The following is a 13,846-nucleotide window of genomic DNA, read 5'->3' as shown; positions in this document are numbered from 1 at the left end:
CCTAGTAAATTTGTTTTCGTTAAAATCCTGATACCTCTCCAAGAACTCGTATGGCTGAATTTTCGCAAACCGTCGGCGAATCGTTTAGCAAAAGGGATACCGTTATCGCTCAATTAGGTTTACAGAATTCGCTCTCCAGGACTCTTCCATCGAATCAGTTGCGCCCAACAAATCGATTGTAGTTTTAGGTAAACACGTTGTTGTTCAATTAGAGCCTCCGCATTCACGACTTCGAACTTCGTTTTTCCAACTGCTCCACGGACGACTGGTAGTTCGCTAATTGTGAATTGAATGTTTGATTAGCCATTGTAACGAGGAAGTCGACCGAGCCATATTAATTTCAGTTTAGGATGCTTATTTCACGCTCGTTTACTCATAAATGGTAGTATAGATTACTACATACTCGCATATACAGGGCGTAAGGGGAACGTCTACTTCTATTTTGACAGGAATTGAAAAGCAAACAAAAGTAATATTTTTTTAAAAGAAATTTAAAAATGCTATACTTAGAACTGTTTTTAAATAATAATAATGGACTGTAATGCATTATTAAAGAACATCTTTTAATAATTATGTGGTGTTTTATATTTCAAATAATTTAAATCAGTATAAAAAAGGCGCTGACTGTCGTAGATAATAATCAGTTGTATGACAGAGACAGTTCCAGTCAAAGCTCGCAGTTGAGAAAGAAGGTCAAGTGCGTTCTGTGTTTTTGATTATCTTGTTTAACTGTTATTTTTTAATTTTGTATTGATTTTGCGCTACATTAGTACCCGAGTGAATACCTCATCACATTCAGTAACTGTGAATGTCTTGAATTTATGAAGAGGCCTGCCGCAGATCGCGAAAAGCATGGCGTTTTTCACAAAGGCACGTACCAATCGAAATAGAACATCTGCTGAAGTGTTCCAACGTATTCTTGATGCCATAATTGTTCGTCCCACCTTTAATAGTAATCGTAGCCCACAACAGCAGGTTCCATTAAATATTGAGGAACGGATCCTAGATGTTGTGATAAATGACCCGCTCCACTGGACAGTTTATAGAATCCCATGGAAGCTAAGATAAGTAAGTACTTATCGAAGAGTTGAAGCACTTGTTCTCCAAGATTTTTCAGCGAGATTAGATTCTTATAAGTCGTTTGCAAATAAATACAAATTAACCCACATTTTGTTGGTTCGATCAATGTAGGATTCGCATACATGTCGATGCTTTGATGTGATGATCATAGACCTCAGACCTACAGGTGATGTTTATTGTATACTTTTGGATAAGGTAATACCGGCTCTGTTGGAGGAAATACGAGCATATTGGCCATTATTATATCTATACAATGGTCCCCAGCCCAAACAGCTCCCCGAATTTATAGTTTTGTGTGACCCCACATAAAAAGTTTAGTTAATGTCTCAGAAATTGAAATAAAGATGACAGCGGATTTTTAATGTAGTACAACAAATACGCGTAAATTCGGACACTTTCTAGCGAGTTGGTGAAAACTGGGAATGCGGCTGTAGTGTGTGCATTGAAAAAATTATAGTAATTTTAATATGCTGTGTGAATTTTGCATTCATCCAATTTTTTGTAATTCATATTCATGATAGATAAAATTTTTGACAAAGCAGTGAAATCGGCAAGTGAAGTCAAGGTTAACTAAAATTTATCTGTAGATTCCAAGTTCTTTTTGAAAGTAGTTACGTTTGGGACATATGATTGTTTTTCACATAAACAGTTTTGATTTCCTAAGTTCAAAATTGATAAATGTGAGTTTTCCATTGTAACTTATTTTAGAAATAAGAGAAAAGATCCAATTTTCTCACAATCCTTTTATTTTTAAAAGACTACTGTTTTCGAGGTCAAGCTTTACACCTCATCTTCAGGTCTTACAAGGATATTACAATTACAGGAACATTCATCCATATTACTATTCAAAACATATTAGGATTTTGTCAACAAGATAAATTCCACTTTTTTAAAAAACAAATTTTAAAAACCTAGTACAAAACAACGTTAGAAACAGGTATTATTAAATCCAACTGAGTTTGACAAGTTGGCAATGCGTGTAGTGTTGCAAACTTTGTCGAAAACAAAAACCGCAGAGTTTCAGAATCTCAGTACTCTTACTTTGTGGATATGTCTCGTATATTTCATATACAGAGTGGTCCGAATTTTATGCAGGAAACCTCGAGGGCAGATAGATATCTTTAAAACAATATGTGTTTTCCTCATAAACACTGGTCTGGAACAGCCCCGTTTTAGTGATACAGGGTGTTGAAGTTGTTAAAAAAATTAATTTTTTGTTTATTAACTATTAACCAATCTCAATAGAATTTGGTACAGATAATCTATGATAGTAGGCCTTACATTCCCTAAAATATAAGCTTTAAAGGTTCCACCAGTGGTGTACAACTGGACAGGGGTCACCCATTTTTTTACAAAAAAACTTACTTAAATAATAACGACTGTATCTTGAGTACACACTTCGGTGATTTAAAGAAAAGCCAAAGAAATTTGTATGTTAAAGACACACACTTTAACATACAAATTTCTTCTCAAGTTATTCATACCAATACAATCATTATGTGACAGACACTTCTAACCATAATATTACAAGAATATTTATGTTTATGCTTAAAAGTAAGTGCAATTTGTAAGCACATCAACAAAATTATTTACACTTCTTTCTACACCACCTGTGAGGTAGTGTTACTGGCGTATATTAGTTTTTTCTGGAGGCCTAATACTCTTTACAAATAAAAACAGTTTAAATCAAAATAATAATAAAAATATATTTACCAACAGCAACTAAACAAGAAACAAAATTAATGTTACGTATTTACAACAATCATTCAAAATGCGAACCACCCACATCGATATATTTATGACATCTTTACACCCGTCTTCTATTAGTTGCAGTAGTTGTGGTCTTGTATCTGTTGGAGTAGAATAAACTTTACTTTTCAGGTAACCCCAAACATAAAAGTCTAGGGGGTTTAGATATGGTAATCTGGCTGGCCAAGACACTGGACCCTCTGCAACCATTATGGTTGACATTGGCATTTGGTCTTCTACCTATCCATTCCCCCATATAATTTTCATTAAGCCATTCTTATATTATTCTCCCAGAATTAATGGAACATTCTTTAATAATTCAAATAGACGGTTTTCTAGAAAGTGTAGAAATGAATGGGAATTTAGACAGGTGGCAAGAAGAAAGGTTCACAAACTTTATTGCAAATTATTCCGAGCCACATGTTCACAGAAAATTCTGTTGAAAAGATCTTGTCCGAATTTCATGAAGACTTTCTTGTGACCAAATATGCAGAATGTGAAAATTCACTACCCCTCGCTTTTGGTAAATGTACTATTATTATTATTTTCATTTAAGTTGTTCTTATTTGTAAAGATAGTGGGTTATGCTTCCTGGGGAAACTAAAACGTGTAAGGAACTCTACCTCACAGTTGGTGTGGAAACGAGTGTAAAGAATTTTGTCGATGTGCTTACAAATTCCACATACTTTTAAGCATAAACATAAATGTAATTGTAATATTATTATTGTTAGAAATGTATGTACAAGGGATTGTATTGGTATAACTTGAAAATGGAGATCCTTAGGGAAAAATTTCAAGTTACCTTTTTTACGTATTTTGTGCATTAGAACGTAAATCCGTTACAGTATCTTGTAAAAAATGCAGTGGCGTGGTTTTTTTTTATAAAAAAGGAGATGACCCCTGCCCAGTTGTACACCACTGGTTGAACCTTTAAAGCTCATATTGGGAAATGGGCCTACTGTGATAAATTATTTGTACCAAATTTTATTGAGATCAGGTGATAGATTCCGGAGATATAGACAAAAAATCATTTTTTTTAACGACTTCAACACTCTGTATCTCTAAAACGGGGCTGTTCCAGACCAATGTTTATAATGTAGTATAACAACTCTTGGTTCGATAAAAAAAACATATAAACGTAGTTGTGGCCAAAAATATGTGATCGTCATAAGGACTACCTACGTNAACTTTTGTGCTCGCAAAATGTTTTCTCATTCAGAAAAACTTGATATGTTGCTAATTTACGACGGGTCACAAAGAAATTCAAGAAGAGCTGTTGAGTTATATCGAGAAATGTATCCAGGGCGTCTCATTCCTGATCATAGAACCATTACAAGATTGGAGGCGACCTTGCGACGAAATAAAGATGCATTTTCTGTTCGGAAAAATCAAATAATTGACCGAAGGGTAAGAAACAATGTTAATACAGTTAGACTGTTATACAGAAATTTTTTCTAATAAAAGTTTATTAGAAAAAAGAGCTTTTTAATTTGGATATGTTTATGGGAAAAATATAGTTGATGACGTTATTAGTCATTTCTGTCAAATCCTAAAGATGTTTGAATGATTGCCACGTCACGTCGTCGATTTATGACGTTTCGAGAGACATATCGCTCTCTTCTTCAGTTCGCTCTGAAAGTGAGCCACAGAAGCCTACAAACAAAACCAATCCCAAAGATAATACTTTCGATTGAAAATGAAGCTTTATTTAAAATTTTTGTATCCTCACAATAGGCCCAGACTTTGAGACACCCTACACATAAATAACATGATGTTTTCGAAAAAAGAAATATTTGCAGTCGACTAAAAATTAACATTCATTTTTCCTCAAGTAGCTACAACTAAGAATTACATTAATAATAATCCGCGTATACCCTAGTAAATTTGTTTTCGTTAAAATCCTGATACCTCTCCAAGAACTCGTATGGCTGAATTTTCGCAAACCGTCGGCGAATCGTTTAGCAAAAGGGATACCGTTATCGCTCAATTAGGTTTACAGAATTCGCTCTCCAGGACTCTTCCATCGAATCAGTTGCGCCCAACAAATCGATTGTAGTTTTAGGTAAACACGTTGTTGTTCAATTAGAGCCTCCGCATTCACGACTTCGAACTTCGTTTTTCCAACTGCTCCACGGACGACTGGTAGTTCGCTAATTGTGAATTGAATGTTTGATTAGCCATTGTAACGAGGAAGTCGACCGAGCCATATTAATTTCAGTTTAGGATGCTTATTTCACGCTCGTTTACTCATAAATGGTAGTATAGATTACTACATACTCGCATATACAGGGCGTAAGGGGAACGTCTACTTCTATTTTGACAGGAATTGGAAAGCAAACAAAAGTAATATTTTTTATAAGAAACTTAAAAATACTATACTTAGAACTGTTTTTAAATAATAATAATGGACTGTAATGCATTATTAAAGAACATCTTTTAATAATTATGTGGTGTTTTATATTTCAAATAATTTAAATCAGTATAAAAAAGGCGCTGACTGTCGTACATAATAATCAGCTGTATGACAGAGACAGTCCCAGTCAAAGCTCGCAGTTGAGAAAGAAGGTCAAGTGCGTTCTTTGTTTTTGATTATCTTGTTTAACCTGTTTAATAAGGAAACACATATTATTTTAAAGAGATCTATCTGCCCTCGAAGTTTCCTGCATAAAATTCGAACACCCTGTATAATGAGGTTCTAGGTTTTTCATTCTTTCTTAAACTTAAAAATAAAAATATTAATGGGACAATAAACCTGTACTTATTCCACATTGAGTAAAATAAACACTGTTACGATTGACAACACGTTTAAAGAAAAAAGTGTACCCTAGTCTAGTTTGTATTTTCTACTCTGAAGCGCCCGAGCCATGCGAATTAGAATGATCCTGCAAACTAATTAGGCAAATCTGTTTGCAGTGTCGCCGACGCACGTTAATTTGATCGACGAGAAGAATCGTGTTGTCCAGGGAATGGAGGCCAAATTCACGTGCACAGTTCCGGGAGCGAGGCCTGAGGCAACGGTAAGATGGAAAAATGAGTCCAGCGAGGAGTCCACTGACATCACACCCCTCTCGAACACCACGTATGAGTATGTAAGTACACCTCGAGGTGCAAGAGATTTAAAAAACATAGTACATATATTCAGAGACCACAGAACATTAAAAATTAAGATTGCTTTTTCGTATAAATTATAGATTTATTGTTATCTGTAGTAAAAACTGTAGAGTCAATCTCTAGGTGGTTTGACACTTAAAAATGTGTGACCGGTGTGAAAAGAGCAGCCGAAGATAGCGGCCAATTTAGCCGAGCGATGCTATGGATATGTACGCTGTGATGGATGTCGTCAATTCCAATGTACGGACGGACGGTCACTCAAGGCAAATACTCCTATTAATAAAAATAAAATCAGTTATAATAATACGTAAACCTATAAAACTAAATAAAAAAAATTGTAAGTGCATAATACAAAGTATCCCAGAGCGCCTCAAATAGAGTGCGACAGTATTAAAAATCCCTTAGATATAAAAAAGCCACATGGTACATAAAAATGTAAGTTATTTTTTAGTAAAATCGACTACTGAAACAGATTTACTCGCAAATTATTTGGAGGGTGACAAGCATCCTTTAAATATTTAATTAAGTAGCTTCTATGCGGACTTAGATGCAACAAGGTGACGTGGTGTGGTACTAGTTGATTGTAAAGCTTTATTCCCATGTACAATGGATATTTCTCAAATTTGGTAATTTTATGCCCTGGAATGTACAACAGGTCTCTATGCCTAGTCAGATAGTCATGGTAGGAACCACTTTTTGCTAAATTATTCGCAAATTGCCTTGCATATAACAATGTTATATATAAATATACAGGGAAAAGTAAACAGTCTATAATTAATGAAATGGGGCTTACATGATCTCCTATCCGTATGATACGTATAATTCGTTTTGGACAACAAACTTAGGTGACTATACACAAGGCTATAGTACACATTAATTACAGTAGAAATTGGTAAAGAATCTCTGATGCGAGAGATAGCATAATATGGTTTATTGAGTTTTTTTCTTAAGTCGATACTTTATGTTATGACTTTAAGTTTGATTTATTAAAAGTTAGGTTTAATTCTTTATCTACCTACTCCATGATTCTGGAATGCAAATATGCAATTTGTTTTCTCAATATTAAGTATCAGGTCATTTTGGCGCGAATCTGTTATTTTTTGAAAATTTGGTCTTCCATCAAAAGATAAGTTTTTGGATTATATCTTGCAACAATGCAATGTCAAATTTGACATGAATAATAATATGTATAAAAATTCCAGTGCATTGTCTAAATGGGTAATCATTTTATTGTGTATTATAGTACAAAACACCCTGTATGTACCAATTTTTTTTATTTTATTTTACAGAATTCTTTGGAGTTTTCGAAACATGTTAGTTAGACCACGAAGACGGTGAAATATCGAGTCGAGAGTCGAGAAATGACGGAAAGTCGGTGTGTCGCATTCGCCCTGTATCTTTGAAGCACGAACAAACGGTCTAGTTATTAGACAGTCCTTACCTATCTTATTCCATTTATTACAATATACTAAATTGTGTTATATTGGTAAAGAGATATTGTGATAATGTTTTTTTAATAAATTTTGCCTTAGCTTCACTTCTGTTTTATTTAAAAAGTGAAATTTCATGAGTTTCTGGTTCATTGGTACAATGAAACTAGAACAGTAACAATTCATTCAAATCATAAAATTCAAATTAAACTAGTCTTCAGCTAATCTGGAAATCGTTCCGGAAAAATCCGGAACGAGAGAGAATTTTCTTGACAAATCATTTGTTTTAATTTGCAATTTCTGATCCGGAGCGAGAGAAATTTTTTGCCTATTTTTTGTAAAAAATTGACAAAAAATGGAACAAAAAATTCGGTAGGGGGGCGGAGGGGAAATTTTTTATAACAAAAAAGGGAGCAAACAATTTAACAAAAAATCTTCGATCTTTACCTTAAAATTTAATTGAAATTTGTATTTTTGTTTTTTGTTAAAAATTGACAAAAAATGGAGCAAAAAAATCGGGGGGAGGGCGGAGGGAAAATTTTTTATAGCAAAAAAGGGAGCAAAAAATTTTTTTAAAATTTAATTTAAGTACTTTCATTATTTCTTAACAAAAAAGTGCTCGTAACAAAAGAGGTACAAAAATACATTTCGGCAGGGAAAAAATTAATTTGTTTTTTCATACGAATTGGTGAGCTGCGTTCCTTTGTAGCCACGTTGATCTAAGCAGCATCAAAAATATACTCCCAGCCCCAGACGATTTACTCAACGTCTAGGTACTGGGAACATACATCTTCGAATGCTGCTCCTTCCCATTTTTACAGCTTCTTGCAGAAACCCTCCTGATAAAAGTATTAAAAAATGTTTATTTCACGCCCAGCAATATTGTTAACTACAGGGTGTTAGAAGTTTGACTGCCTTAATTTTAACAGACGATAGAATACATTAAAAGATGGGTCCTAAACTCAACCATTTCCGAGAAAAAAATTACAGTCTTAATTCTAAAAAATAATTAACGTTGTTATAAATTTGAAATTTGAAATTCGATAAAATTCATAACGAGCAATGAGACAACGACGCGGCAGATAACACGAGTTATTAAGCTGTTCAGCAATACCCAATTCAGTTGGTATCTGGAATTGGACTGAGTCTGAGTGTTTTTTGCGTACCACTATTTCGTTTTCTTTAGGTGTTTCCCAGCGAGTGCGCGAAAATTGTATTCGAAGGTGTCGTGCATGCATCTGGAATGGTGATGGACATTTTGAGCATATGTTGTAGTTTGTTTTGTACTTACGTTTAAAAATTACTGAATCTTGCTTTTTTAATACGTATGGTTATTTGGATGACGTGAATCTTACTTTAATTACCATTTGATTAAAAGTTAAGTTCATGATTTAAGAGACTCATAATAACTTACTTATTTTAAGTTGAAAAAAATTGTCTTTCTACGGCCCATATCTCAAACATCTTTAAACCAACAACGATGTAATTTTGTACAAAGGGTTTCTAAAGGTGCTGATTAAGAATATCTTACTAGTTCTTCATCTAAAAAAATCGCTAATACTTTTTTTTGAAAAATCGACCCTCTTTTCCATCTCAGAATGGGACACCTCTGACTACAATCAAATATGGTTACATCTAAGACTCACTTTATAGGTATATATTCAAAATATTCGAATATCAGGTGAGCGAGATATCAGGGTGGCTCCATGAAAAGTGGGACACATTGTAAGTTGCGATTAAATCTGTTTCGGTAGTCGTTTTACTACCATGCACCATATCGGATCAAGGTCCGTTTAGTTGCTACTGAATTTAATATTTAAGGGATGTTTGTAACCCTCTAAATAATTTGCTGATAAATTTGTTTCGGCTGTCGATTTAATTAATAAAGTAAATAACGCCTTTTTATGCACCACGTCGCTATTTTATATTTAAAGGATGTATAGTACTGTCCTACTCTATTTTAAGCACCTAAGGATACTTTGTATTGCGCATTTTAATTTTTTTTTTGTTTAGCTTTATGGGTTTACTTATTGTTATAAGTGATTAATTTATATCTAATAACTGGAGTATTTGCGTTGTGAGTGTAATTATTTTTCGTAAATGGGGTAAATTCTCTATTTACAGTTTCCAGCCGGATCGTCGGTATATCGAAATTGACGACATCCATCACAGGCATCGATGATATCGTTCGGGAGCGATCGGCTAAATTTGCCGCTATCTTTGGCTGCTGTTTTCACAGCGGTCAATGTGTGCCGCTTTCCAGAAATAATGACACGTAACAAATCTCTCAGAATATCTCACAATTTCAAGCCTTACGGGGGTATTTACATCTAGTTAGTAAAAATATAAGACAATTTTCAGGATACTTTTTTCAAAGAGGATACAAATACAATGCTGGGGGTACTAATAAAACAATAAAAACTTGAATGAATATGGTGAGCATACCAATTTTATATTAAAGGTGTTAAAAAGCATAAAAAATATATGTTTCCCTATTTTGTTAGTATATCAACCAATGAATTTATTTTGCTTTAAATTAAAAAGAAATATATCTTATTGGATTCAAAATCTAGAGCTTACATAAGTTCAGAAAACGTAGTTTTGAGAAAAACACGTTTAAACAGTTGTTGCTGTACATATAAATCTCGTGTTTACAGCTCGTGAATAGAAACCGACTAAAGACTACTAAAGAAAAATATCACCATTTACAGTCACTTAAATCAATTGCTAAATCTATACCAACTTATATATCTTTGTAATTACGATTTCTTTTTGTCAGTATTAAATTAGAATTGTAAGAACTTGTTTAAAAATTATAGATTTAATATGGTTTCTAAAAAAAATCATCAAGATAATGAAGAAACCTTAATTATGGAACTCTCAAGAGATTGTAACGAAATGTCAACGATAAATCGGTATTCTTCCAAAAAGACTTAAAACATAGAGCAACTGACAATCCTAAAGAATATAAAATATATCCTCTAATTGTTTCTGGTATAAATAATGATTTAAAGTCAAATTTTGCGTTACCTTTCTCAATATCAGTCAATATTATTACTATTTGACTATTCTGTGGAGGTCGCCAACTAAGTATGACTTATTGCATCGATATTTTAAAATACGTTATTTTCAAGAAAAACGCAATCGATTTTGCCATATTTAACAAATTTGTATCGAAAACAAATAACGCTCAATGTTTTCAAAAACTTGCATGGATATGATGCACTTTGTTTTAAGAAGCGGATACGACCAAAAGTTTATTTAATGAAATGATCTTGATGTCATTTAGATTCAAAAGGAGATCTATAGGACAAAAATTATATTAATTTTTTAAGCCCTAGAATTTGTAGTACCTTTCTCAAAACACCTTACGTATCTAATTCTTCCTGTTATCGATCAATTGGTTGAAATATTTCACTCCTACTAACGATACTTAAAGAACAACGATGTAGCAAATCCTCCCTAAATATTTCAGTCTAAACAGAAGATTCAGTACCTCCTATAATTACAACGCTTTTTAAAAATTAGCGCGTACAATGTTATCCCGAATTGCTCTCTGCAACAGTTACAAAAGAAAAATACATAACATATTTCCCTTCACTAATTTTATTTATAATTTTCATTCATTCATATATTTTGACTGCTCTAAATAATGAGATCACTCGTCAAATATTTGTAGATAATTTGGCCAAACTCAAATCAGTCAAAATAAAACAAAATTAGTTTTATCATACAATGGATGTACAGATGTGAAATATGAGCACAAGTCAAATATCCCTCCAAATATTCCTAAACGTTCAACACACGACGTATGTACCACCAATTATCCATATGCACCATTCACGCGATACGGCATTTGTTTGCGTTTGACAAATAATGGATACAGCTGTGGACAATAAAAATTTTCCAGCCTAAATTTCATATTTAACAAGTGACCGCATCATCTGCTAACGGTTTTTAATTAAATTTCTACCAATAGTTGAGATTAGTAGTCAAAAGATATAGTAATTCATTCAAATATATTCCGGGGAGTCTTTTTTTATTTCTGAAATATATAGACCTGTAAGGCAGTAATTAGTTAAATCAATCATTATTTTATACTTATGTTCCGTGTTTTGATAAAGTACCAGTTGCCACTTCTAAAAACAAAATTATTAAACTGATACTGTTTTGTTACTACTTTGTTACTTAACATTTTTTTCCGACATTGAATTTACTTTCAGTAGAATCAACGTACCAATATTTAGTAATGTTTATAATCAAACATATTTTTTATGTAAATATTTCCAAGTGTATCATTCATAACAATCCTTAACAAGCAGTATTTTAAGATTACAGCAATACCAGGTCCGTAAATCATCGACATAGACCAGGAAAAGCTCTTGTCAGATCGGAAGAACTTGCTTGCAAAGGCCAGCACAACAAATAAAGCTAGAGACGTATCTTACCATGTATCCCTATAATAATAATAATAATCCCTATAATAATACCAATTGAGTTGACAAACAATTAATTAAATTTTGCCTATAAACTTTAGAAATCCGCTTATATAGTTTACTAAAGAATGTGTTCAGTTAAGTAAATGAGTTTGAGAATATTCTCATATTTATATAAATATAAATGGGGTGTGTCTCTTCAACTAAAGTAATCCAAAAAAATACACTTTTTAATGACAACAGAGATATGTACATAAATGTTTTAAGCATTACACAACATACATTTGTAATCTACATCGTTAGTATAAAACTAGAAACTGAAGAAAGCACAGAAGATTGTTTACCACTTAATTGATAACAAAATTATAAAATTACAAGATTTTATTAATTATAAAATAGAATGTTATGGAACTACCTGCTTTTTCATAATGGAATCTATTGGTGACATTTAGCCCGTCAGTAACTGAACACCCCGTATACATTTTCTATGCTTACACAAGTTGCACAGTCACGTCATGCACAACTCACAGCGTTTATAGGTGACCAGCGACATGCAGGCATTGATGTGATGTACAATGAATTCATAAATAATTTTTTTCAGTGAGGTCAGCTTATCCTCATTAAATTACTCACAGTAACTTCATACAGCGGCCTCGGTCTCTCGGTACGTGTTTCATATGAACGTTCCGACTTTAACTTCGAGATGAAAATTAATTTTCCGAGCCGCAGACACCAATTTATTCCACCCGAAAATTCTTCTTTGTTCTTTCACACATATCTCCAGGATATTACAGTGGCCGATGCAATTAATTTTATCCCCCTTCTGGCTTTTTATTTCGGGGCCGTTATTTATTATTTATTTATAGATGTCTTATATACCGCTAATTTAAAATGCTGTTTACAAAAGTCTCAGATGCCGCGGAAAATCAGAGGAATTGGATGGAAATAAGAGAGTAGGTACACTATTTTCAGGCGTAAGCGTCTTAAAACCAAATTATTGATTTGGCTTATTAAAAATCGTTTTTTTCCTCTTCCATTCATATCGGTTGCATTAAGTTACTTGGGTAAGTTTTAATGAAAACAATTGTGCTCGTAGTAAACTTTCCTTTTTTTTACTCTAAATTAGACCAGGAAATATAGGGGTATGCATGCATAATTCTTCGGTCAGGCTGATTTTTTGTGAGTGGATTGTAAAAATAGTGTAGAATAATATATACCGTATCCGCACGCTGAAAAAGACGGGCGACATTGTTTAAAAGTTGATCAAACATTAGAAATTCGCGTTTTTCGACTGTAACTTTTTTTCTGACGGTTCTACAGAGAAATGGTAAAGTAGTTCTTTGTTCGTCTCTGAAAGACTTACAAAACGACGTCTCGTGAAAAAATATCAGTCCGGTCAAAAGTTACTTGCAAAAAAAACGCTAATTATGCCATTTTAAATAAACAATAATAAATCGTGATGTTATCACAGAGGCTTCTTCGGATAACACTCAATCATTCTTCGAAAAACGCGAATTTCTAATGTTTGATCAACTTTTAAGCAATGTCGCCCGCCTTTTTCAACGCACGGATACATGTTATTTTGCACTATTTTTACTATCTGCTCACAAAGAATCAGCCTGACCCAAAAATTATGCATGAAATGGTCATTTTCGGGCTAGATTTCCTGGTCTAAAATCCCTTATGTCATCCTCTTTTGTATATTAACTAACACCTAACTTACTACAGACTATTTCAGTAACAATTCTATTTTCAGGATCAGCATCATTTATTTCTGTTTATTCGGATTTCATCCTTTTATAGCAATTTAACTAATGTGGCAAATCCATGTACTGAATCTACTATTGTCAGTGAATTTTGAATCTCAACTGATTTTTTAACTTTTTCCATTTTGAACTTCCTTTGTACTTCAGTATACCTGAGGAAGATTTGCTTTTCCTACGTAAAAAAATATTTTAATTTAAAAATTTAAGACAAACATCCTATTGAATTAAAGTGTAATAAATATTTACTTCTTCGCATTAATTATATGGTGATATG

The 13,846-nt window shown here is 33.1% G+C and overlaps 1 protein-coding gene across 1 annotated transcript in view; it reads left to right on the top strand.

The window, feature by feature from the left end:
- Window positions 1-13,846, top strand: part of LOC108910557 (titin) — a gene marked incomplete at its 3' end in the record, with an annotated part of 178,869 nt that overhangs the window by 147,573 nt on the left and 17,450 nt on the right. The window contains exon 5 of the mRNA XM_018715198.1: window positions 5,743-5,918. Coding sequence (XP_018570714.1) covers window positions 5,743-5,918 — 176 coding nt within the window. The remainder of the gene's footprint in view (window positions 1-5,742; window positions 5,919-13,846) is intronic.

The sequence above is a fragment of the Anoplophora glabripennis genome, unplaced genomic scaffold (genome assembly GCF_000390285.2).
Source record: "Anoplophora glabripennis isolate ALB-LARVAE unplaced genomic scaffold, Agla_2.0 scaffold344, whole genome shotgun sequence".
NCBI lineage: Eukaryota > Metazoa > Arthropoda > Insecta > Coleoptera > Cerambycidae > Anoplophora > Anoplophora glabripennis.
The sequence above is the reverse complement of the archived record's forward strand: the minus strand, read 5'-3'. Positions and strand labels throughout refer to the sequence as shown.